The sequence below is a fragment of the Eptatretus burgeri genome, chromosome 9 (assembly GCF_056783735.1).
Source record: "Eptatretus burgeri isolate ZD-2024b chromosome 9, Ebu_testis_v1, whole genome shotgun sequence".
Classification (NCBI taxonomy): Eukaryota; Metazoa; Chordata; class Myxini; order Myxiniformes; family Myxinidae; genus Eptatretus; species Eptatretus burgeri.
In genome coordinates this window covers 85,423,572-85,450,925 of record NC_140969.1, presented here as the reverse complement: position 1 = coordinate 85,450,925, position 27,354 = coordinate 85,423,572, and the positions used below count along the sequence as shown (strand labels likewise).

Below are 27,354 nucleotides of genomic sequence, written 5' to 3'. Positions count from 1 at the left end.
TGTGGATCACTTGAGCACCATTTTCCCATCGTGTGCAACCTTTTTGGCTGCTGGTTGCATCATTGGTTAGGGGCCGCTGATGTTACATGATGCTTGCATCTATGCCGCTGATGCAGTAACCCTATTACCAGTATACTGGTGCTCATTTCACCGACCTCTGAAGGAAGACAGGCTGAGTCAACCCCCTTGTGTTAATTCAGTGGCTAACGGGGCTTGAACTCAGGACCCTAGGATCCCAAGCTACTACCCTAACCGCTAAGCCAACACCAGGCTAGCACAATGTTAATATTAGTAAATTGGGAGAGCAAACCCTAACTTGAAATGAACTTTCCCAACTAGCCTGTGCACATTTTTGCTGTGCTGTAAAGCAATGCATCATTCACAGCAAGGTGTTTTACTGTGACATTTTGCACAACACAACACTGCCATCTTTGATACAATATTACGTATGGTAAGAGCCCTTGTGTTTATCAGCATTTTAATGCCCCTCACTATTTCCTCATTTGTTGATGCATAACTGCTTGTTTTGGTTTGTTGTGACTTTATATCTTTTAAATGACATGACTCACAGCAGCAGGAAAACCTGGAGGACTATGCAGGTAATTTGCAACAACTCCACAAAATTTAACACCCATTATAATGTTACAGCAGATCAACTTTCTGATCAGTTTCTCATTAATGTAGGGTTTCCAAGCCCCTTTGATTCTCAATTCTTGAACTTTTGAGCCTGGGTTTACTCGATCATTTTCCACATCTAAACTCTTAAACGATTACAAGACATTAAAAAACAACAAAGCAGCTGGCCTCACTAACATCCGATATGAGCAGATTCAACATTTTTGACTGGAAACATTGCTTTGGTCGCCTGATTTGTACAACTTGTGCTTGTCAGATCAATGCTAGATCTATAAAATATGCTGTTGTGCATTGACGGAAGCCATTTTTAAACCTGGTTAAGAACCCTATAAACCCAAAGAAATGCAGACCAATTTATTTATGTCACATGTGTGAGTTAATGTAACATCTCATGTTTAACCAGATATTTTCCCATGTGTAACAAGCGAGTTTCTATTCCGGAAAGTCCTGCATAATTCAACTGGAGAGTTCATAGAACATCTTACCCCACATAGTCTTGAGGAAAATGACATGGGAAGGGTCTTTTCAACTCTTGCTTTGTGTTTCCGAGCACAATATATTGTTGCGAATCTGGAAACCATTATCGCACTCATCATTCAGGTCCTTTAGCTCAGTTATCTCGGTAAGTACATGTTCCATAGATAGCTCGCCTTCCATTGTTTAATGGGTAAATCTATGTAAATGCGCTGTGATTTATTTTAATAGTTAGGTCAGAACAACAAAGAAGAACCCTCTCGTCACGAGATTCAGCACGGTAAACAGCCCCCACCCGCGGTTGCGGGGGGGGGGGGGCGGCGCACAAGGGCGCATGAGTCACGCCAAAGCGAAGCGAGGCGGGGCGGAGAGGAATAAGAAAGGGACCCTCTGCTTGGCTCGAGTTCGTTCTTGTCGGGGGGTTGTTCTTCGAGTGGCTGTTGCTCTGCTTCGTGGCCTGGTACGGCTAGCTCTTTTTGGTTTGTGGAGCTCTTCGTGGTCTCTGCTTGGTTCCCGGCTTGGTGCGACTCTTTGGCCTCATCTTGGTTGGTGGTTTTTCGGGGAAGCGACGCATCGGGTCGAGAAGGATCGGCGCCTCGTCTCACCAGCATGTGGTCCGGAGCACGAGGGGATCCGCCGGAGCTCGGAAAGGATCGTGGTTCGCGGTGATTGGATCCAGTTCGTCCACGCTGGTGCCCGGTCCAAACAGCTTGAAGACCACACAAGGTGGAAAGGTCCGAGGCAGACCCTGGGCTTCAGCTCCTCTGTCCCTCCGAGCTGAAGTCTGCATTATAGGCATCGGCCACCATTTCTTGGGTGTGTGTGTGTGTGTGTGCGTACGTGTGTCCGTGGGCTCGTCTAACAAGTAGAGAACTGTTAAGTGCTTTGTGTGCTGTAAATGATTGCATTGCATTTCGTATAGTCGGTTTAAATCTGCTCTTACGTGTTCCCTAGTTCCCCATTATTATTAATAAATACCCCCATTGTTGAATGTAACAGCTCGTTCTGTGTTTCTTTCATTGGCTCGACATGACGCGTTTGAGGATTAGTGTTCGTAACTTGTTCATTTGGTCCGGCCCGACTTTGGTAATTACGCTCGGTTACGCCTGATCCGAGTCGGCGATAGCGACTCCATTCGGACAAAGTCGGCCGAGGGTGAACTTCCCCGGTAGTCGGACCACGTGGGTACTTAGGTAAATTGAAGTTGGCAATCGACCCTACACCACATGGCTATCCATTGGCGAAGATCGGTCCGATAGGGGACCCGTCAGTTCCAGAGTTATCCGGGGCGACGACCTTTACATTCCGGGCGAGCCGGCTCGCGGCTCCATCAGAGCGGTCGCGCTCACGGTCGACCCCCCGGCCCCGTAACAATATGTTTCCTACGAGCCGTGATTTTGTCTTGATCTTGACATTCCCCAATGCTAATTGGCAAATGTGATTGGTCAAGATGGCATAAAATGCCGTCATATTTTGTCCGGGTACTGTTGAACTGGAGGTTTTTGGAAGTGAAAACTTGGCGATTTGTGTTCTATGGTATTCAAATATAGGATTCAATTGAAAAGAAATAATAGTTTTAAAGGCTGTAGAAAATAAACTTTTTTTGGAAGTTAATTGCATTGATGCACTCATTCTTTGAGACCACCTTATTAAACGCATTCCATGAGTTATTCATGCCCATTGTTTGGGGCCTTTATGACGTCCCTAAAACTGTTTCCTGTTTGGAATGACTTTCAATTTTGTTTGACTGTTGGGCAGGCAGACAGAGGAAAGCATTTACCTTGCTCCTCTCGCTGCGCATTCGCAATTGGGCGAGATTCCGTACAATTTGCCTAATTCAGAGGCTATGTATTGCTAAACTACAGGTTTGTGTTCAGATTAGTGTTCTACAGTGTTCAAAATATAACATTCAATTGAAATTCAGAATGTAGTTCATCAATCATAAACTGACATCTGTACACAGATAGAACCAATTGTTTAACCCCGCTTTTGCACTTCGCACGTTGGTTCACGATTTAAACTGACCCAGCATATTGGAGATAGATTAAAACTAGGTTTAGTAACTGGCACCTTTCACAAGAAGGTGATTGGTGATTTGCTAATAAAAGCTTCTCAGGTCTGTGTCAGCTGATTGATGCTGCGCTAAAGGCCCAGTCACACCTTGACATTTTAGCCAGCAATGGCAACGTATCAAAATGTATGTAAAACGCTGGCTTACGTTGAACTTTTGATGTTTTTTTTTAAAAGATTCGGACGTATTCATAACGAGTTGGTCTTATGCATAACATATTAGTAATGGACACAGAACGTTTCGTTGTCGTATAGATAACTTATACCAAGAATGCTTAGCCTGTTGTCGGCGTTCACAACCTATGCCCAACGATAGTCTAACTTATGCATAGCGCGCTGCACGTATCGCCGACGATCACGTGGCGTAGCCTATTAAAAGGCTGCCGCACAACGATTCAAATCATAACCGCCGGAGAAATGGAAGTGTCAACATCGCAGTCACACCTTGGCGATCTTGCCAGCATATGCCGACCTCTGAAAAATGCTTCTAAAACGCTGGCACACGTCGAATACGGTATGGGTAAGTTTGGTATACGTGAATAGAACGCTAAAGTACGCTATCATACGTCGTAGTAAGTGGAGTACGTCTTGAAATTTTAAACGTGTTAAAAATTTTACGACGTACTTTCCGTATGCCTCACACATTCCGCATGCGATGGGAATAAGTTGTACGCACGATATGCGATCGTTGGCACACGTCGACAAAAGTTACTTGTAAGTTACTCATAAGTCGAAACACGTCGAGGTAATGGTTAGCGTCAGTGTTCCAGACTCCCTGGTTTTTTGGGGGTTTTTTTTTTCTTCGGCATGACGGTGATGTTAACAAATGACGGCATGACGGTGATGTTAATCTACCGAAGCAAAAAAAAAACAAAAAAAACAGGGAGTCTCGAACACTGACGCTAATTACCCTGACGTGTTTCGACTTATGAGTAACTTACAAGTAACGTGTGTGGACGTGTGTTAACGATCGCGCAACGTGCCTACAACACGTTACTCATAGGTTAGAAATAAGTTTCGGGTACGCTAAACATTACCTCGACGTGTTTCGACTTATGATTAACTTACAAGTAACGTGTGTCGACGTGTGTCAACGGTCGCATAACGTGCCTACAACTTATGGCCAGCGTAGCGGAACTTGTGAGTCATACGCTGGCATAAGTCGTAAAATTTCAAGCATGCTAAAATTTGAGGACAACCGCAAAGTACAACGATGAAAGCCAGCGTACTACGACGTATGGCAGTGTTTTTCAGCGTGCTCTCAATGTTTCCAAAACTTACCCATAACGTATTCGACATGTGCCAGCGTTTTAGACAAATTTTTCAAAAATCGGCATAAGCTGGCTAAAACGTCAAGGTGTGACTGGGCCTTTAGCAGGGTAACAGCTCACATTGCTTTATGCACTGGGCAGTTCCGCGTTTCTCACAGACTGCAAGTGGGTTGGAATGCATATTTAATTTTGATGTCTTATTAACTGTGCAATGAGTACTTAAATGGTGAATGTGTGACAGTGTTCCCCTGTTGGTCAGGATCCATGCTGCAAATGGGTGTGGCATAGGGATTCATGGTCACCATTGCAGTAAAGAGGCACTTGTACGCATTGCTGCATGGATGGCCTTCACCCAAAAGTGCTTTTTCACTGTCTGGGTGGGAAACAACCTCGTTGGAGGTCTTTGGCACACCTGAACTATTATCTCCCTTCAACGCCTTCATCCGCAGCTTGATGGAGTGTTGCTCTCCCCTCTGAGCGGGTGCCTTGCCTCACACCTTGTTCATCTTGACGCTGTGGAAAGGCCGTCAGGATCATTGTAATATCCTGCGATAAAGCTGAGTCTATGGGCTTATCGCGTTCAATTCACAGACTGGTCGGTGGTCTCTCTGTCTTCAACCACCTCCCTTCTGGGCTTGCCCCATCTGCTTTCCATGCTCTGTCCCCCACTGTCCCCATCCCTCCCCCCCTCACCTCCATATATCTGTGGGGCATATGCATTCTGCCAGCAACCCATTCTGGTGAAACTCCCAAAGTCCAGAATCATTGCTCACCTCCACTCATTAGTTCCTCCTTTTTTTTTCCCCTCTCTGGAACCAACTTCCAAATTCTCTTCAATTTCATTCTCCCCTCCAGGTCTTCAAGAGAGTTGTTCACCACCATCTGCGATCATCCCCCAACCATGATCTTTTCTGCCCCCCGTTAACCCTCCCCAAGCCCACATCTTTCCAAGTTTCCATTGTTTTTTCCATCCTGAGAGTTTTCAGCTCAATCTAGCCATTTGCTATAAGATGAGGTGGAAGGCAAATGGATCCTGAATTATTTTGGAATTAACCATGTCACGGACAACGATTTGTTGACCAAAGTTAACGACAACACTTCGACTAATTTGAATATATAAATATACAGTTACATTGCAGACACATGATTTTAAAAAGAAGAAAGGCACGTGCAACCAAAAAAGTAACTAGATCTACTCTGTTAATTTAAGTAGTAAGCAAAAGCAGACCCAGTCTCCTCAGGCTATCGCTACATTTTAGGACTGCAACATACCAGGTAAGTTTTCGACTTCGTTTCTGTATCAATTAAACATGCAGCCACTCAGCTCTGAGCAGGTTCGGCTTCTGATGTGTGTCCAGGTCTACCTGAACGGTTGCTCCAGTTCAGTGACATTCAGAGATTGAACCCTTTGGTCATCTCCTTCATCCTGCCCAAAAAATGTGCGCAGAACAAACTTGAAAATTTTGTTCTCATGGAGCAATGCTGAAACTTAAATTCTCGTTTTGCATTTTTGGAATCTTTGTGTCTATGTTGTTATGCACAAAATGAGTGTCCAAAGCAAGCATTACTACTGACATTACTACGAAAATTGTTGAATTTAAGACTCTATTGAATTATTTGTACATATCGGTCTTGTTGACTGAGGAATTGTTAATGTGCATAAGTAAGTGTTAAGTATGTATCTCTTGTTTTATTGATTCTTGTAGTTGCCTGCTCGGTTCATTCCCATGTTCCCACACAAAAACTCCACTTTTGACTCTTTATTCACAGCTGACGAGAATTTTCTGATAAATATATTTTGTGTGCTTACAAGCCAAACATCGTCACCCTCACAAATAACAGTGCGGTGACTTGGTGCAGTTTGTGTAATCTAGTGGTTGCACTTCTGCTGAAATTGTCTATCCATATATGGTATTGCTGCAGGTTTATGACCATTTTGTCGTTTAGATATTTTTATATGTCTAAATCTCTCCCTCTCCCTCTCCCACCCCTCTCTCGCTCTTTCTTTTTCTCTCTCTCTCTATCTCTATCTCTATCTCTATCTCTATCTCTATCTCTATCTCTATCTCTATCTCTATATCTCTATATCTCTATATCTCTATATCTCTATATCTCTATATCTCTATATCTCTATATCTCTATATCTCTATATCTCTCTATCTCTCTATATCTCTCTATATCTCTCTATATCTCTCTATATCTCTCTATATCTCTCTATATCTCTCTATATCTCTCTATATCTCTCTATATCTCTCTATATCTCTCTATATCTCTCTATATCTCTCTATATCTCTCTATATCTCTCTATATCTCTCTATATCTCTCTATATCTCTCTATATCTCTCTATATCTCTCTATATCTCTCTATATCTCTCTATATCTCTCTATATCTCTCTATATCTCTCTATCTTTCTCTCTCTCTATCTCTCTATCTTTCTCTCCCCACCCTCTCTCTCCCCCTCTTCCCCCCCCCCTGCAGACTAAGGATTTCATCGATGACTGTTTGCAAGCTGGAGGTAAGTTGAGCATGACACAGCACAAGTTATAGTTGATTTCAACTTTTCAATATCAACCTTTTGCACCAGGTGACTTCAGTGTTCGCCTCGTTAATGATTTTTCAGTGCTCAAAGTATTGGTATCTTGAAAATCCTGGCTACTTAGTTGATGACAATTCTGTCCTTTTGTGTGACTAAATTTTCCTGTGTGACTAATGAAGCGATTCTGAGAGACTCAAGTATATCAACATGTTTTTGGGACTTGCAACGCCATTGGTTTAAATAACGGTATTTTTGTTTTTTCCAGGGAAGGCTTTAATCCATGGAAATGCAGGAATTTCTCGAAGGTATTTTTTTCATTCTTGCTATTTTAAATGCCATATTTTTTGGCGTATACGTCCGGGCCTTGACTTGTACTCAGAATCGACTTATCGTTCAAGACGTTGAATTGCATAAATGGAAAAAAAATTGCAGTGTGATATTTTCTGAAATAAATGGTATAATTGTTAATTTAAAACGCATTAAAGCAAGTTTCCATTTAACATTGTGGATGCGTTCCAAGAAAGTGCAACGTTAAGCAAAACGACTTTAAGCAGATGAGATCTTCCCATGGATGTAGTGTTATAATGGGGGGATGTGTTCCTAAGGCACATTTTCGCTCACCCAAACATAACTTTAACCTCACTTAACGACATTGTTCGCCTCCTCATCTTACCTTTACCTTTACAAGGGGTGAGGTCCAATCGCACCAAGCTTCTACCCTGCCTCAACCACGGTACTCCTTCACCTCCCTCTGTCCTCAGCCAACTCTCTCCACTCTCCAACCATCCCTCCCCTTACTCATATCCCTCCTCACACAATTCTCACATCTCAACCGTGGTCTCCCTCTTTTTCTCTTAACCTTGCTCCCTCAACCTATCTGCTCTCTTTGCCATTCTCTCTTCCCCGATCCACACCAAGTGTCCAGCCCATCTCAGCTGGCATTTCACCAGTTTCCTCATCAAGCTCATCTGCACACCAATCTCCTCCCACAGTTCATCCATCCTCCTTCTATCCACCCTCTTCACTCCTGCAATCCTGACCCAGTTGTTGTCTCTATGTCTGTGTCACTGTTCCCAGACCGTGAAGGTAGGCTGGCATTACACACGACATCTGAACCTTCCCTTTCAATTTGCTCGATATCTTTCTATCTGTCACTACTCCCTCCACCCTCCTCCACGCATTCGCACCTACCTAAATCCTCATCCGTACCTCTGCCTCCTACTTACCATCCCCAGTTATTGTTCCCCCCAGATACTCAAACCTATTTCTCTGTCTGATCTCCTTCCTCTCTAACCTGACATTCATTTCTTTTTTTCTGCTACCAAACCCACATCACCTCAGTCTTCTCCATACTCATTTTCAGCCCATGTTTCTCAAATACCTTCTTCCACTCCCCCAGTAGTGCATCTCCCACCAATTTTCCACCACAACCGCCAGATCTTCCGCATACAACATCCTCCCCAGAATACCCCTCACGTTTACCTTCCTGCTTATCAACTCCATAACCATGATAAACATGAGTGGGCTGAGAGCACTTCCCTGCCTCAAACGAATGTTCACGCTGAATTCCTCAGGCATCTTAGGACCAACCAAAACTCTTCCCTTCATTCCTTTGTGTATCCCTTCCACCAACCCAATGACAACTACCACTTCCAGCACTCCCATCCATCTCAGTGTCACCATCATCATCTCTTTCGGGCCAGTGTCATAGGCCTTCTCCAAGTCCACAAATCCCAATGGCATCTCACCTTGCACCTTCAACCTATTCTCCACCAGCTTTCTCAGCATGAACATCCCATCCGACAAACCCCCTACCCTTTCTAAACCCCTGCTGCTCTTCTCCGATCTTCATCTCCACACTCTTCCTTTTCTTCCCATCCAGAATCCTCTCCAGCACCTTCATTACATGACTTAGGAGCGTAATGCCCCTGTACTTGCCTGGATCATGAACATCTCCCTTCCCCTTCCATATTGGCACAATTAACCCTGCCCTCCACTCCTCCGGAACTGAACCCTCTATCATGCATTCAAAAACGTCTTTGTCCAACTGACTCCAACTTTCCCTGCTGCAATTATCATCTCTGTGCACACTTTAGCAATGCCTGGTACTCTTCCCTTCTTCATCCTCCTCAATGCCGTCTGCACCTCCTCCTCCATGATCTTCACCAACTCCATTGTCCTCTCCACATAACACGGTTGCTCCAGCTTGCCGCTGTCCTCTCCCTGGTTCAACAGCTCTCCGAAATATCCTTTCCACACCTTCAATACTTCCCCCCTCTGTCACTAGCCTCCCACCCTCATCCTTAATAACCGCCCCCCCCTTTTATTGTCCTTATTATCCTCATCCCAGTCACAAGCCAGTTTATAAACCATCTTCCTCCCACTATCCTCTTGCAACATGTTGTACTCCTCCTCCTCCTCCCCCATATCATTCCTAATCTTATCGACGGCTCTCCTTGCTGCCTTCTTCTTCTGCCCATACAGAAGCATCAACCCTGCATCTGGTTGCCTCCCTCTATCCTTGATCTTCTCTATCCTCTTCCAAAACTCCTCCTTTTCACCAACTGCCTTTGCCTACCTAATCTCTCCACTACATCTGGTTTCTATCCCTTGATGATACACCCTTTTCTGATGTCCTTCCACACAAAACTTCTTCAGTTCCCCTAAACGCTTCTCCGTACTTTTTCCACTCCTCCAAACTTTCCACTTCTTCACTAAGTTGCTCATGCTTGGCCCTCGCCCTCTCCTCTTACTCTACGACGATGTTTCCCCCTCCACTTCCCCCACCTAATAATCTTCTGATCCCTGCTCTTAACCTCCCTCCTTCTCGTCATCCAAACCACAAGCACCACAGGCTTGTGCTGGACGGTGACATGCTCTCCTGCCATTACCTTACAATCCGCAATCCTCCACAACTTTCACTTCCTTACCACCACCAAATCCAACTCTGTTCTATGCTGTTGTGGCTTTCCCGCTTTTGACTACTAAATACGCTTCCTTGTTTTAAAGAAGACTCGTAGGCAGCGATGCGTTGAGTGTCAATGAAGAATTAACACCTCTATTATCCTGACTGAATGACAGTTTTGCTAATTACTGTCGTTGATCTAGCTTCGTATTGTACTCCACATCGACTTGTAGGCTGAAAAATATGGTAATTTCCAATGCTTTTAACTTTCTGGTGTGTAATCAATGGGAAAATGGTTATTTTATTTTCCAATCTCTAACAATAATATTTGTGCAATTTCACAGTGCAGCAATCCGAGTGTTGTCGACATTATCTACGGAATGTAGATATAGGAGGAATGCCAAAGTGGTGGATTTGTTCACCTCTTGTTGGTTTGGGTCTGATTCCAGACAATATGATTATTCTTTTTTTTTGTTTGCAGTGCAGCTCTTGTGATCGCATATATAATGGAGACCTTTGGTTTGAAATACAGGTATTTTAAAAGCACTACTTGCCTTTTTTCCTTAATGTAGCGCTGCTTGTGCACTTGAGGGCTTGCTTGGACACATTCCCATGCTATGATTGTCATTCAGGCTGACATATAACATTTTCCTTGCTCTGTATGGTGTCGCTGAAATCAACTTGCACTACTCCGTTTGCTTGTGTGTGTGGATCAATGGATGATGATGTATTGCCAAGTTCTTTACTTGCCTTGCCTTTATCAGAGAGGCTTTCCTGTACCTGCAACAGAGGCGGTTTTGCATTAATCCTAATGCTGGCTTCGTTAATCAGCTCCTGGTGAGAACTGTTCTTTCGCTTGTGATTCCAGGAGTGCGTTGCACTTGGAAGTATACGTCATTGCAACTTCCATGTACAGGAACAAAGTAGACGTTGGTATATTATTCTAACACAGTTTTCAATTGTGATTATAAGTTGATCTTGCATGTTTTTTATTGTAATTGGTATTATTATTATTATTATTATTATTATTATTATTATTATTATTATTATTATAATACCGAAGGTGGATGGAGGTTGTTTTCACCCCTGTCTCTGTCTGTCTGTCTGTCTGTCTGTCTGTCTGTCTCTTTGTGAACAAAATATCTCAAGAAGTTGTAGATGGATTCGGACGAGAGCTTGGATATGTGACACCTCCGAAATGATAACATTTTTTGGTGAACATCCAGATCCGATAATTTTTTTTTAAGTGATTCTTTTCACCATTGAGAGAGAGATAGAGCCAAAAACGACATATTGCAGGATATCTCAAAAAGTTGTGCACGGATTCAGACAAAACTTGGTGGTTAGGTTGGGTATGTAACAAGGAAGAATTGATTCGATTTTGGTGAAAATCCGAATCTGGATCCAACAATTTTTAACTGATTCTTCACAATTGAGTGATAGAGCGAAGACGATATGTGTATAGCACGATATCTGAAAAAGGTATAGACAGATTTGGATGAAACTTGGTGGATGAGTTGGTTAGGTGACGAGAACAAGCCGATTAAATTTTACTTCAGGTCAGAATCCAGATCCAGCCTATAATTGGGATACAAAATGTAAACTATTCAGCCTGGCGGAGGTATGCCCTTCTAGTTATTTTTGTATACATAGTCAAGGCTCATGGAAGATCTGTTAAACTGAACGGATCAGGACACAACAGGACAAATGTAACTCTTGAGAGAGGGGGGGGGAGAAACACCAACAACAGAGTTGAAGGCCAAGACAGAGGCAAACTTGGACAAGCAATGAGTGTGGGGAGGAATGAGAGGCAGGAGAGGATACATGGAATGGACCAGATGGATACAGAAGGAAACTCTCAGGAGGGTAAACTGGAAATTTGGAATAAGGAGGGATTGGGGGGAGTTAATGAGGGTAGAAAAGATTGTGTTGTGGTTTTGGATCGGGGACAACATCAGACGCTGGTGAACAGCTGTCTTGAAGACCTGGAGGGAAGAATGAGATTGAAGTGTCATGCTTAGAAATGAAACGTAGAAACATGCTGTTTGGCCATAAATGCACGTTTTCTTTTTATTTGCTCAGACACAGAAGTCGTTCAGTTTGTTTAATTCTGTGGATGTTTCATGTAAAGTGCAGTGGCACGGTAAAATTATCTAAACTGCTTCTGTTTATCTAAATTCTCCAGCACTATATTACAAGCATGTACGGTTAAATTTGTGTTTGCTTAAGCCTTATATAGACCAAATTCATTGCTGGTGTGACAATCAAAAATATTCTGCTCCAACCGACATGTGTTTATCAAATATTCATTTGGATGTTTCTTTTTAAAAAACAATAGCTTAACTGAACTAAAACTGAGATAATGGGCGGTGGTTTACTCCCTGTTCTCAGGTATTAACCTGCTTCATGAGGCTTATCTGTTACACCACACAATATCTGTTCAAGTGTCATACTAGTGCATGCAGTGTCTTCAGAAAGTATTCACACCCCTTGACTTTTCTCACATTTTGTTCTGTTACAGCGTGAATTTAAAATTACAGCCACAAAATACCCCAGAATGACAAAGTGAAAGCATGTTTTTATAAATTTTTACAAAGAAATTGAAAATGAAAAGCAATAAGTATTCAACCCCCTGAGTCAATACTTTGTAGAAGCACCTTTGGCAGTGATTACAGCTTCGAGTCTTCTCGAGCTTCGAGATTACAGCTATCAGCTCTGCACATTTTTTGGGATTTTCTTTTTTTTTATTTTTTATTTTATTTTTGATTGATGAATTTTGGGATTTTCTCCATTCTTCCTTACAGATTTTCTCAAGCTCTGTTAAGTTGGATAGGTAGCGTCGGTGAACAGCAATCTTCAAGTCTTTCCACAGATTCTCAATGGGATTCAAATCTGGACTTTGGCTGGGCCACTCAAAGACTTTCACGTTCTTGTTCTGAAGCCATTCCAGTGTGCTTGAAGCCATTCCAGCCATCCAGGATTAAAAACAAAACCTGTCAAAGGCTGGAGGAGCTCCTTGTGAGCCAACGGCCATCCATATCTAGTGCCCAACTGTGTCTGCGGACATCCTCCTGCATTTGGGTTACCTTTTATTCAGAAGTTGGTGGCAGGATTTGCACTCCAGCCACCGCAAAACACTTCATCCTGCAAAACATACCAAAAGCAAAAAGAAATCTGAAAACCCACTCCGTGGGAGTACCTCCTGTGCAGCTTCCCTTCACAGGGCAGCTCGCCGGATAATGAGATTGGGGCAAAGCCTTCGGGACCCCCAATCTTTGATGATAGGTGAAAAACCACGGGGTAAACTTCCAGGGTCAGAATGCGGTTGTTTGTGTGTCGGGGTGGTGCTGTGGTGTCATCCACCAAACGGCGGTCTCCTTCGGTTAACCTGAGACGGTCCCTTCGGATGGGTGCCTGGAATGTCCTATCCCTAAGAGAGGATGATCACCTATCTCTGTTATCATCTGAGCTCAAGCATTTAGACATCGGCATTGCAGCACTCTCTGAGGTTCGCAGACCGGATTGGGGAGAGATCATGGCTGGTGGTTACACTTACTATTGGTCTGGTCGCTCTGATGGTTACCATGCCCAAGGAGTTGCTGGAGCTGTGTCCAACAAGCTGATTCCAATGATAATTGAGGTAACACCAGTGAACGAGTGTATTACGAGATGAAGGATTTGTCACTCTTGGGTGTCCTTTCCCTGGTCTCTGTATATGCTCCAACTGAGGCGAGTGATCTCATCATGAAGGACACATTCTATGCCACGCTCAAGTCTGTGGTCGATCATTGTCCCAGGCGAGATACTCTTCTCGTCTTTGGGGATTTCAATGCATCAATTGGAACTGATAGGGATGGCTATGAGACATGTGTTGGTCCCCATGGGTCTGAAATTGTGAACCAGAATAGCACTAAGTTCCTTGACTTTGCAAGAAGTCATGGACTTAGGGTGGCTGGTTAATGGTTTCAGCGCCCACAGGCTCATCGCAGGACTTGGTATTCCAATGTTGGTAGTGTGGCAAAGGAGATTGACCATGTGCTCAATGATGGTCACTGGAGGATAATCCAGGGTCTACCGGAGTGCTCAGTTCCTCAATACTGACCACAGACTTGTGGTAGCAACTCTGAAGTTGCAGCTTAAATCCAGGAGAATGGTACCAACCCAGCCTAAGCTGGATGAGGGTAGCTGAGGAATTTGCGAACACGCTGAGTGGAGATTTGGGGGGTCTGTGTGCTTTGGGGGATCCTGAAGAGTTGTGGAGTGCCTTCAAGACAACTGTCCTTGATGTTGCCAGTGGATGGCTTGAAACGCACCGAAGGGCGAAGAAGAATTTTGTCTCTCAAGGAACACTGGATACCATTGACCAGAGTCGCAGGGCCAGGCTGAATGGCAGAGCTGAGCTGTTCAGGGAGCTGAGGCATAAAACTGTACGTGCACTCAGGGTGGACAAGGAGGCCTATGTGCAAGGAATCTGTGAGGGGGTAGAGCATCACCTGTGGTCAAGTGATTCTCATCCTGCTTACAGGGGAATTCGCACATTGCGTTCATCCAATCCCATCCCTCGGTGTACTGCAGTTAGAGCAGAGGGTGGTGGGCTCTTGACAGAGGAGTCCGAATTGAAGGCCCGCTGGGCCGGTTACTTTGAGCGGCTGTACCAGGAAGATCCACCAGCTGTTGAGTTGGATGTCAGGGGTGTTACTATCCTATTGCTGACCTTCCAATTAATTGCAGTCCACCTTCGTTTGTGGAAACACAGACTGTGGTGAACTGGTTGAAATAGGGTAAAGCTCCAGGGATCTGTGGCATCCATGCTGAACTTCTCAAGGCTGGTGGAAATGCTGTATTCATGTCGTTGCATGTAGTTCTGTGCTCTGCCTGGAACACAGGGATCGTCCCAACTGACTGGAAGAGGGGCCTTGTTGTCCCCCTCTGGAAAGGGAAGGGTGATCACCAAGACTGCAACAATGACCGAGGGGTAACGCTGCTCTCAGTGCCGGGCAAGGTCTTTGCTCGGATAATTCTTGATAGGGTTCGCCAACATCTCCTTGAGTACCAGCATCCAGAGCAGTCAGGCTTTACACCAAAGAGGTCAACGATTGACCATATCCTTGTTATTTGGGTCCTCTCCAAACGCAGATGAGAGTTTCGGCAGGGGCTGCTTGCAGCCTATGTTGATCTCTGTAAAGTGTTTGATTCAGTGAATCGGGATGCCCTCTGGAGGATTCTTGGTCTTCGTGGGGTGCCACCAAAACTGATCGATCTGATGTCTGAACTCTACTCTGGGACAGAGAGTGCTGTAAGATGTGGTGGTACCATCTCTGACTTATTTCCAGTTGTAACTGGAGTTCGTCAGGGGTGTGTACTGCCCCCCACACTTTTCAGCACATGTATGGACTGGATTCTGGGGAGGATGTTAAGAGATCAAGTTGCGGTGCATCGTTTGAGAATGTCAAGACAGCTGGGATTACGGGTTTCATGGGTCAAGACTAAGATCCAAGCTTTCAATGACATCCTGGATGCTGCGATGTACCTGTTTGTGGTGAGGATGTTGAGGTCACGGAGAGATTCACTTTTTAATGGCAGTGATATTCATGTCTCTGCTGGCTGTGAGTCAGAGGTCAACAGACATCTGGGTCGGGCCTGGGGAGTCATGGATTCACTGGATCATGGGGTGTGGCACTGCCGGTACCTGTGCGGGAGGAAGAAAGTTAGAGTCTTCATGTTCTTGGTGCTTCCAGTCTTGCTCTATGGATGTGAGACTTGGACTCTGACCAGGGATCTGAGACAGAGACTGAATTCCTTTGGTACCAGGTCTCTTCGGAGAATCCCTGGCTATCGCTGGTTGGACTTTGTGTCGAACGAGCGGTTGCTGAGAGAGACTCAAATGAGATTTGTTACCTGCATAGTCCGTGAGCGTCAGCTGCGGCTGTATGGACATGTGGCTCGTTTTCCTGACGCCGATCCTGCTCACCAGATTCTCTCAGCGATGGAGCCTCGTGAGTTGAGGAGGCCAATGTGCCGGCCACGTGCCTCGTGGTTGCAGCAGATTGATCAACATCTCAAGGAGATGGGGATGGGCCAGGCGTCTGCCTGAGGGATGGCCAGACGGAGGCCCCTGGAGTACTGGCGGAAAGTGGACGCAGCGACGCGCTGCTCTGGCGCATGCTCCCATACCTGACCTGACCTGACCAGTGTTGCTTTGGCTGTCTGCTTGGGGTTATTGTCCTGTTGGAGCATAGATCTTCACCACAGTCTCAGGCCTTTTGCACTGTGAAGCAGGCTCCCCTCAAGGATTTTCCTGTATTTGGCTCCATTCATCGTTCTCTCTATCCTTTCAAGTCTCCCAGTCTCTGCTGCTGAAATTCATCCCCATAACATGATGCTGCCACTACGATTCTTCACGGTGGGGATGGTGTTAAATTTGATGATGAGATGTGCTCGTTTTCCACCAGACGTAGCGCTTTGCATTCAGGCCACATAGTTCAATTTTCATCTCATCAGACCACAAAATATTTTGTCTCGTGCTCTCAGAGTCTTTCATGTGCCTTTTTAAAAACTCCAGGCATGCTGTTTTGTGATTTTTCTCAGGAGTGGCTCTGTCTCACCATTCTCCCATAAAGCCTAGATTTGTGAAGTGCTGCAGAGGCAGGTTCTCCCATCTCAGCCAAGGAACTCTGTAGTTCTGTCAGAGTGGTCATTGGGTTCTTGCTCACCTCCCTGACCAAGGTCCTTCTTGCCCGGTTGCTCAGTTTGGTGAGATGACCAGCTCTAGGAAGAGTCTGGAAAGTTCCATGTCCTTTTATTTCCTAACTAGCTGAAACCCCGTCACAGACGGATTCCGTTCATTCAACCACCCTCACCAGCTCACCCACACTCGAGGGACATGAACTGGACAGGGCGTGCTTGCGCCCTCCTACTCATCCCCCGCCCCTGCTGCATTCCCCCCCGCCTCCCACCCCCCGCCTTCAATTTGCTTACCCCGCCCAAAAATTTAATTACCCAGCCCCGCCACCGACTCTTCACTCCCCGTCCCCCGTCTCTTCATCGCCCACCCCCGCCTCTTCACTCCCTGCCTCCGTCTCTTCATCCCCCGCCCCCCCCTCTTCTCTCCCTGCCTCCGTCTCTTCATCCCCCACCCCCGCCTCTTCACTCCCTGCCTCCATCTCTTCATCCCCCGCCCCCGCCTCTTCACTCCTCGCCCCCATCTCAACGAAAAGTGTTTATTCTGCTTCAGAGTTGAAAGTTGACTATTGCCACTATGTGCGATGCACTCTTACAGGTACGAAGTTTCTTTCAGTCCAGGTCACAGTACCGAGAAAAACGTGACGCGACCGCGAGGAGGAGCATAAAATTGGTCCTTCAGTATTAATATATAGATGATGGAGCTGATTCCACTCTTGGGAACTTACAACACTAGAAATTGTTTTATACCCTTCCCCAGATCTTTGCCTTTTCACAATTCTATCTCGGAGTTCTACGAACAGTTCCCTGGACTTCATGGTGGAGTTTCTGCTCTGACATGCACTGTCAAATGTGGGGACCTTATATAGAAAGGTGTGCTTCTTTCTAAATCTTGTCCAATCAATTGAATTCGCCACAGGTGGACTTCAATCAAATTGTAGAGACATCTCAAAGATGATCAAAGGACATTGGATGCACCTGAGCTCAATTTGGAGTGTCATAGCAAAGGGGTTGAATAATTATTGATGCAATACGTTTCAGCTTTTCATTTTTAATTAATTTATAAAAATTTCTAAAAACATGTTTTCACTTTGTCATTATATGGGGTATTTTGTGTCGATTGGTGACAACAAATTTAAATTTTATCCATTTTAAATTCAGGCTGTAACACAACAACATGTGACAAAAGTCAAGGGGTGTGAATACTTTCTGAAGTTACTGTGTACATACCTTAGGTGTCCTTGTGGATTCTGTGCTTTCTTTTGGACTAAACTCATACTGTCATAAAATCGGCTTCTTATCACCTCCATACTAGTTTGAGGAATTGTAAACTGGTTAGATAAAAAGACAAAATTGTTGATTTTGTCACGCACATCCACACAACAGTTTTCAGGGGGTGGGGGAGGGGGGGATTAAAAGGAATGGAAAAAATGTAAATGGAAAAAGAAGCCAGGTCCGAAAGAGAAGTGTAGAAGCAAGTGGGGGGAGGGCGGGTGACATGAGGAGGGTGCTGGAGCCAGTTTCAGCCAATTCTGCTTGTCGGACCGTTGCATCGGTTGATTTGACTTTGGCGCAACGGAAGAATCTCTCGACTGATGCCGGGTCGTGCCCGTTTAAATTGTCTTTCTTCCTTCTCCACCTTTGGTCGATATTTGAACCGGTTTATGCAACCATGAGCCTAAACAGCCTTCGGGAGTAGATGTGCAAGTGCATTTTCAAATGTTCAGTCCACCATCAGACAAGCAGTTGGTGCAGACTGTGGGGGAAAGTGTGGAATAAATAAATGAATGATGAACTATAAAATAAAATACCACCTGCTGGCCATCTCATAGTGACCCTGTATTTCTAATAATATTTTATTTACATTCTAAATGGAATTATCATCATGAAAGTACCTACACAATGTCATTGAACGAATTATATAAACAAAAAATGACCGAGTTTTTCATAACAATTCATTGTCTGGTCACAACTCGGTTATTATGGGATCCACCTTCACTTTGTGAATTTCATTTAGGAAATTGTTCATAAGATTTATGATGATATTTTAACACCAGTTTTTAGTTTGTTGAATTGTACCAAAAATTTGAGTAGATTTTGTTGCTGGTGCCTGTCCATGTTTTTTTTAGCCTAAGCCCCCCCCCTCCTCCCCCACCCTTATACTCCCCCTGCCCCTACACCACCACCGTGCAGGAGTACGAAGCAATTTATCTTGCGCGCCTCACCATACAGAAACTGGCAACTCAGGACATGCCTCGCCCACCACAATCCACAGGATCTATCGCCCGTACGTATGTCCTCTTGTTCTGTTTGATGCTATCACAAAGTTTGGTGAAATTTTGAGTCTTTATATTGAATTTGCAATGCACATTAAAGTGTTTCCCTGTTAAATATCATGAAGTTCTGCACATATGTCATGGCGATGTTCCTTCTGTGCTGGTAATCTCCTCTTGTACTTTGATTGAAAAATAACAATGCTTGTGTTTTTTTTTTTTGTTTTTTTATCCTGACATTTAAAAAGGTAAGGTGTTACCATAACATGATCCAAAAATTAGAAATGTAACAACATGCGATAAGAGAGAGCGAGAAAGCGATATTGTGATGCTGAACCTGGAACTACATCAGTAGTACATAGTCTCTGTTCATCTACCTCTGGGTCACATTCCATCATAAGTGAAATTGAATTGTGGTAAGTCTGGTGTGGCTGATGCTTTGAGTGTTGGACCTTCATCAGAGGAAAAGAGGAGTTTTTATCCAATACGCTCAACTTGTCAGACGAGACAAATATGCTTTTATCAGCATTTACTTCCAAAAAGCAAAAGCAAAAACCACTTGTGAAAAAGATACGAGCAGCATACTGACAGTGGGGCAGCAGGCTGGTACAAAGAGCAAGATAATTAGGAGAGATTAGGGGAGGAAACTAAAATGGTTAGGGTGAGGTACAGTTAGTGGGGGTAAGAAAAGATCATGGGTAGGGAGGAGGAATGACATGACATGGAGGTATTCTGCCAACTTATAATCCTGGAGGAGAAAGTTGAATTGAACATCCTGAGAAAGGCAGTTCCACAAACAGGAGAAAAGAATAGAAACGTTGTGATCAGTATGTCTGGATTGTGGGAGATTAACCAGGAGAGAGTTACTGGAAGGACTTGTGTATTCTTTAGGAGCTGGAGAGTGTTGAAGGGCTGAGAGATAAAAAGCAGCAAGATCGTAGGAGAGCTGAGAAAATACTGTTACGGGGGATGGTGTCAGCAACCCTGGGTCATATGCAGTCACAGCCCCACTTATGGGGGGAGGGACACTAGGTAAGGACAGGACACTAGGTCCTGTCCAGCCTGTCAGAATGAAGTCCGCAAGCTTGCCGAGCGTTATTGGAAGCATGCACAATTTGTGTGGGAAGAGGGACCAAAGATGCGCTGTGGGAGCTGGCAACGTGCCCCTTTTATGCTTTGGGGCCATTTTCCTACGTGCAAGAGGTCTGTTCTATGGTACAAATTCAGTGGCAACAATGGCTTCCTAATGAAAGCTTTAATGAAATAATGATTCACAAGCAGCATAAGCAACATAAATACACGTAACACTTTGCTGAAATGACCCTCTCTACCTAACACACACACACACACAGAGGCCACAGAACTATCCGACAAAGGCCTACACGTTGACATGTTTAGATGTCTAACTAAGGGAGGGGAGGTGTTGAAAATAACAAATAAAAAAGCAGCAAAAATAAGGTAAGTTACAAAGAGAAATAAAGGATGTTTGGTTCAGGCCTGGTTGTTGGTTTGCAGTTTTATGGTCTCCTCTTGGCTGTAAGGTGGAGGGTCAGCAATTCCATCCTTCAGTGATCCCCCAGCCCCAGGCACATCTGGGAGCATCATAAAGGGCCTGTCTGATCTCTCAATTACCAGACTCCTCACGAGAGAGAGAGAGAGAGAGAGAGAGAGAGAGAGAGAGAGAGAGAGAGAGAGAGATAGAGAGAGATAGGGAGAGGAGAAGAATGGTGGTGCGCCGTCTTCAAGCCAAAAACTCTCTCCACGACCCCTCCATTCATTACTTCCCAATCATCTGATGTGGTTCATAAAAACAATTTACTTTCCATCCGAAGTTTGCCAAAGAAACCATTAACATTACAAAATAGTTAATGCATTGCCTTTTCAAAAGTAGGACATCTTCCATTTAATTATCAGCCATGAAGGCAGAGCCTCCAATATCGGGAACATCAGGCCCATCTGATGACGACACGATGCAGCTTTAGGGAAGGGTGGGTAAAAATGGTGGTGTAACTCAGAGATAAAGAAAAACACAACTGGAAGGGCACTCGGTAGAGTGCATACCTCCGCCACGTAATGCCTGATCCATGAGAACATATCAGGCCCATTACATTTTTAAAATATCATGCTATACAGTATGATATCGTTTTTTGTCCTATCTCTCAATGGTGAAGAATCACTTTGAAAATTAAATAACTCTTGTATCTAGATACACACCCAACATGTCCACCAAGTTTCATCCGAATCCGTCCACAACTTTTTGAGATATCATGCTATATATCATTTTTGGCGCTATCTCTCAATGGTGAAGAATTACTGAAAAGATTCTTGCAGTCGGATCTGGATTTTCACCAAAATCTAATCAGTTCGTCCTTGTCACACACCCAACCCGTCCACAAAATTTAATCTAGATCTGTCCACAACTTTTTGAGATATCCTGCACACAAACAAGAAGAAGACATCGTGCAGAGGCACGATACTTGCAAAATCCATAAAACAAATTTGACCTCAAAAATAATTGGTGGTTGAATTCAGTGACCTGATATGCAAATACGCTTCAAATTTCAAGTCAATCGTATGAAAATTGAGGATTTTAGAAACAATTTAAAAATTTGGCCTATTTTTGGCTGACCTTTTGACCTATAATAACTTCAAATGTAATAGGCGGTTGAATTCACTGGCCGGAAATGCAAATCCTGTTCAAATTGCAAGTCAATCGGATGAAATTTGAGGATTTTAGAAAAGTTGGCTCAAATTGGCCTATTGGCCTATTTAGACCTTTTTGGTCAACCAAATTTTACGAAACTTCAATGCGGGACCGTCGCAGGGTCGGTGACATTAATCTCTGAAAATTTCAGAACGATCGGTTGAGTGGTTTGGGCTGGAGGCGAGCGGACAGACAGACAGACAGACAGACAAACAAAGAAAGACAAATGGAGGCGATCAACATAGTTATCCAAAAACACATTTTTTTTGTCAAGTAATAAGAAAAAGACGTCGTGCAGAGCACGATACAAAATCCACCCCCTCTCAAAAGGTTGCCATGGATACATCAATTTTTCCATTTCATTAAGATTAAAATTGACAATCTTAATCAAAGCTCAGGTCAATCGGATGAAAATTGATTATTTTTCAGATTGAAATTGATGATTTTAGAAGTTTGAACTTGATTTGACCTTTGACCTTTTGATCTCATAAATAGTTGGTTTCCAAATTCAGTGTTGCACTATGCAATTGCTGCTTAATTCTCAGGTTAATCAGATGAAAATTGACGACTTTTCAGTTGAAAATGAATGATTTTAGAAGTTTGACCTTGAGTTGACCTTTGACCTTTTGATCTCATAAATAGTTGGTTTCCAAATTCAGTGTTGCACTATGCAATTGCTGCTTAATTCTCAGGTTAATCAGATGAAAATTGATGACTTTTCAGTTGAAAATGAATGATTTTAGAAGTTTGACCTTGAGTTGACCTTTGACCTTTTGATCTCATAAATAGTTGGTTTCCAAATTCAGTGTTGCAATATGCAATTGCTGCTTAATTCTCAGGTTAATCAGATGAAAATTGACGACTTTTCAGTTGAAAATGAATGATTTTAGAAGTTTGACCTTGAGTTGACCTTTGACCTTTTGATCTCATAAATAGTTGGTTTCCAAATTCAGTGTTGCACTATGCAATTGCTGCTTAATTCTCAGGTTAATCAGATGAAAATTGACGACTTTTCAGTTGAAAATGAATGATTTTAGAAGTTTGACCTTGAGTTGACCTTTGACCTTTTGATCTCATAAATAGTTGGTTTCCAAATTCAGTGTTGCACTATGCAATTGCTGCTTAATTCTCAGGTTAATCAGATGAAAATTGATGACTTTTCAGTTGAAAATGAATGATTTTAGAAGTTTGACCTTGAGTTGACCTTTGACCTTTTGATCTCATAAATAGTTGGTTTCCAAATTCAGTGTTGCAATATGCAAATCTTGTTCAAATTTCAAGTCAATCTGATGAAAAATGACTTTTAGAAATTTGACCACAAGATGACCTTTGACCTCAAAATCAATAGGCTTCTCAGTTGAGACTACCACTACAGCTTGGTAAAGTTTCATGACGATTGGTTTAGAATTGTGACCTGTAGGCGATAGACAGACAGACAGAATAACAAATAACAAAGTCGACTGGCCAATATAGTTGAAAAATCTTCGATTTTGCAAGTAACAAACAGAGAGAAAGAGGTGAAAACGTAACCTCCTTCACCTTCAGTGGCAGAGGTAATAAAGATGCTCGTCTTTCCAACAACTGAACTGATATTTAATATGTGAGACTTAAACAGCACTTATCACCATTTTTCAGCTCTTAAGCTATCAACATCTCTCCCTTCTTTCCACAATTGTAACAATACATCGAGGCCATTGACCTGTCTGCAAAGTGAGAGCAGGCCTTGTGTGTCTGCCTCATCGTGGAGATGCTGCAGATTGCACAGAATTATGAGAGCTTTAGATTGCACAGAATCCAGGAGAGATGAATGTGAAGCGGGAGTGCCAGAGAGCAGTACACCCGGACCCCGACATTCGTGGGTTCCACGTATTCGCGGTTGATAATATAATTTGCGACATGCTCCTATATTCATGGGAAATTGCCCAGCGTATTCACGGTTTTCACGGCAATTTTTTTTTTCCCACGAGCCACGAGCAAAACACAGTTCTAAACTAGAAGGGCATTCGGTGGAGTGCATACCTCCGCCACGTAATGCCTGATCCACGAGAACATATCTGGCCGAATACATTTTTGAATCATCATGCTGTGCAGTACTATATTGTTTTTGGCCCGATCTCTCAATGGTGAAAAATCACTTGAAAAAATAAATAATTCTCGTATCCAGATCAGAATTCGGATCTTCACCAAAATCGAATCAATTCGTCCTTGCCACACACCCAACGTGCCTACCAAGTTTCGTCCAAATCCGTCAACAACTTTTTGAGATATCGTGTTATATATCAGTTGAGCATGATCCCAAAATGATGAATTACTGAAAAAATTATCAGATCCCGATCCGAATTCAGATCTTCATCAAAATTGAATCAATTCTTCCTTGTCACACACCCAACATGTCCACCAAGTTTTGTCCGAATCCGTTTACAACTTTTTAAGATATCCTGCACACAAACAAACAGACAGAAAGGGGTGAAAACATAACCTCCTTCACCTTTGGTGGCAGAGGTAAACATATCTTCCATGAGCCACTAACATGACTTGCTTCCTGGACGTACATTGTAGTTTCACGGGGTAAACATAGTTTCGTAGGATGTCTCACCGTGTGTACTTTAAACATACGGTGTGTTTGTTTATTAAAAAAATCGAAACGGTACATCATGTTGTTGTCTTTTTTTCATTTCGCGGTGTGGTACGGTATGGTTAAGGGAATTTAAAATGCATTCTTCAATAAATTGGAAATGGTACCTGGTGTTGTTGGGGTTTTTTATTTGTAATTAACTTTAATGAAACTGTACATTTGTGGTCGAAAACATTTTAAACTTGAAAAACTTTCCCCTTTGAACCAGGAACTGCCGTGACCCGATAACGTTATCCCCCTTGTCCCCATTGTACCAATTCCCCAACTTTGGTGGTGTTACCATTTACGGCCTTTTTCGTAAACCAGGAACCGCTGCGGACCAACAACATTATCCCCATTGTCTCCATTGTAACAATGACAAAACGCTTGTGGATTTTACCCCAACATTCACGGATTTTACCCCGACATTCGCGGATTTTACCCCGACATTCGCGGATTTTACCCCGACATTCGCGGATTTTACCCCGACACTCGCGGATTTTACCCCGACACTCGCGGATTTTACCCCGACATTCGTGGATTTTACCCCGACATTCGGGGATTTTACCCCGACATTCGGGGATTTTACCCCGACACTCGCGGATTTTACCCCGACACTCGCCAATTTTACCCCGACATTCGTGGATTTTCCCCCGACATTCGGAGATTTTACCCCGACACTCGCGGATTTTACCCCAACATTCGGGGATTTTACCCCGACACTCGCGGATTTTACCCCAACACTCGTGGATTTTACCCCGACATTCGCGGATTTTACCCCGACACTCGCGGATTTTACCCCGACACTCGCGGATTTTACCCCGACACTCGCGGATTTTACCCCGACATTCGCGGATTTTACCCCAACATTCGCGGATTTTACCCCGACATTCGCGGATTTTACCCCGACATTCGCGGATTTCCGTCTATTTCCACAGCATTTTCCCCAACATTCGTGGATTTTTCACGGGTCGGGAAATTTCCGGAACCTATCCTTCCAGTTCCCATTGAAACAATGCCCTCATATTTGCAGTTTCAACATTTGTGGGGTTTTCCTGAAATGTATCCCCCACGATTGTCGGGGTCCTGGTGTACTTCATTGAGCTATGAGCAAAGGCCTGATTGCCTGTGTGTAGGAAATGTAGTTCTTCATTTTCACGGAAAGGTGGCGTAGTTACATTATATATTTTAATTTTTAAGAATTCATTTTGTTTTTTTCAAAAATGGGATGCTAGTACGACTCAAGATTATTGGACTCTCCCACAATGAAGCTGAATCTATGGGCCTCTCATAGACTGTCTCTGTTTTCTACCACCTCCTTTCTGGTCTTGCACCCTCTGCTCTTTCCGTGCTTTATCCACCCCCCAACCCCCCCCCCCCCAGGTTTCTGCAAGGCTCACACAGTCTACCATCAACCCCCTTCTGGTGAAATTACGTAAATCCAGGATCATTGGTCACCACCACTCATTTGTTCCTCTTTTTTCCCATCCTGTGGAATCAACTTCCACATACTCTACAATCTCATTCTTCCCTCCAGGTCTTCAGGACAGCTATTCACCACCATTTCAGATCATCTCCACTCCAAAACCATGATATTTTCTACCCTCATTAACCCCATCCCAATCCCTCCTCATTCCAAATTTCTAGTTTTCCCTCCTGAGAGTTTCCTTCTGTATCCATCTTGACCACTCCATGCATGCATCCTCTCCTGTCCCCCCCCCCCATTCCTCCCCATACACATTGTTTTCCCAAGTCTCCAATTATGTTAGCCTTCAACTCTGTTGTTCGTGCTCATCCCCCACCCCCGTCTACTGTTCCTTTTTTGTTCTGTTACCTCCTGATCCATTCAGTGCACTAGTACTAGCTCTTTCACAAGCCTCGACTATGTATATACAAAAACAAAAATCCGTGACTCATGATGCATTGATTCCAGGTTTTAGTCCAGGTTTAAATCCAATCAGATATGTCGATTCATTCATTGTTTCCTAATATCTCCTTATAATTCATGTAGAAGTCCTAATGTCCTTGTCCTGTGTGTGATTTATATAGAAGTTACACCATGAGCCTTAAATCACTCTTGAAAAACTGTTCTCATGTTGAACCAAATAATTATCTTCTGAATTTTGTCGCAAAACCTTTTGAAACATTCTTGTTGCAAAGCAATGCAATTGTGGTTTATGGGATGTTTATTTATTTATTTATTTATTTTTACAGGCAAGAGGACGCATGAGGATGACGACGATGTGGAAGACGTTTGCCTCGATGTGAAGGACAGGTGACGGCTGCAGGAACGAATGCCGCCGAACACCGGACCTGTGTGTCAGCCTCCTCGTTTAGCACCGCACCTTCATTTGTTATTTCTTTGACAACTTACCACCATCGTCGTACTACTATCCCATTTTTTGGCATATGATGAAACTTTCCTAGGTGTCATTCATAATGAAGCAACGAAGTGAGGGTTGAACTACGATGCACGGCTTTCATCTTTCTTCATCGTCCTGTCACTTGAAGAGCATGCGGCTTCAAAGCAAGGAGACATTTGTTGTGTATTTGGGCTTCGATTATGGAGTCAAATCATGAAACAAGAGGATCTACATATGACTCATCATATCTGGAGTGCAGATTTCCAGTGTTTACATTTGCTAAGTGCAGTAGTAATAAAAAGGGTATGTCTTCTTTTGCAGAATCAAGAAACTTACGTTTCTTCGGAGGTAATTAAAGTATAAATCGATGCCGTCAATTGATTTTTGCTTTCCTTTCTCGCGATTCAAATGAATTTTCATTCTCAAACAGGTGAGGGGATTTAATTGAAATTGACATCAAGTGCATGATTTAATCGGAGTTTTTCTTTTAAATTTTAAAGTACCATGTCGGTAATTGGGCATCAAGGCGAGTGAGAGTCCAATGTTATTATTCTTGGTCACTGTTATTTGGAGTTACAAAAGGATATATACACTGTATATATATATATATATATATATATATATATATATATATATATATATATATATATATATATATATATATATATATATATATATATATATATATATATATATATATATGAGGTCCGACTAAAAAGTAACGGGACTGAGCCTTCCCTGTGCTCCACTTACACAACTTGAATGAACGGGTTGCGTCACAGTCTTTCGCAACATTCCAGCAATATATATATATATATATATATAT

At 43.4% G+C, this 27,354-nt stretch overlaps 1 protein-coding gene across 3 annotated transcripts in view; it reads left to right on the top strand.

The window, feature by feature from the left end:
• STYX (serine/threonine/tyrosine interacting protein) overlaps positions 1-26,905 on the top strand; it is a 49,274-nt gene extending 22,369 nt beyond the window's left edge. For 2 of the 3 annotated variants that reach the window (XM_085895912.1, XM_085895914.1), the window contains exons 6-11: positions 6,931-6,967; positions 7,254-7,293; positions 10,375-10,425; positions 10,658-10,730; positions 18,768-18,861; positions 26,380-26,905. In XM_085895912.1, coding sequence (XP_085752038.1) covers positions 6,931-6,967; positions 7,254-7,293; positions 10,375-10,425; positions 10,658-10,730; positions 18,768-18,861; positions 26,380-26,444 — 360 coding nt within the window. In that variant the 3' untranslated portion in view covers positions 26,445-26,905. The remainder of the gene's footprint in view (positions 1-6,930; positions 6,968-7,253; positions 7,294-10,374; positions 10,426-10,657; positions 10,731-18,767; positions 18,862-26,379) is intronic. The other variant, XM_085895913.1, reaches the window with a different exon arrangement.
• The last annotated feature ends 449 nt before the right edge of the window (positions 26,906-27,354 follow it).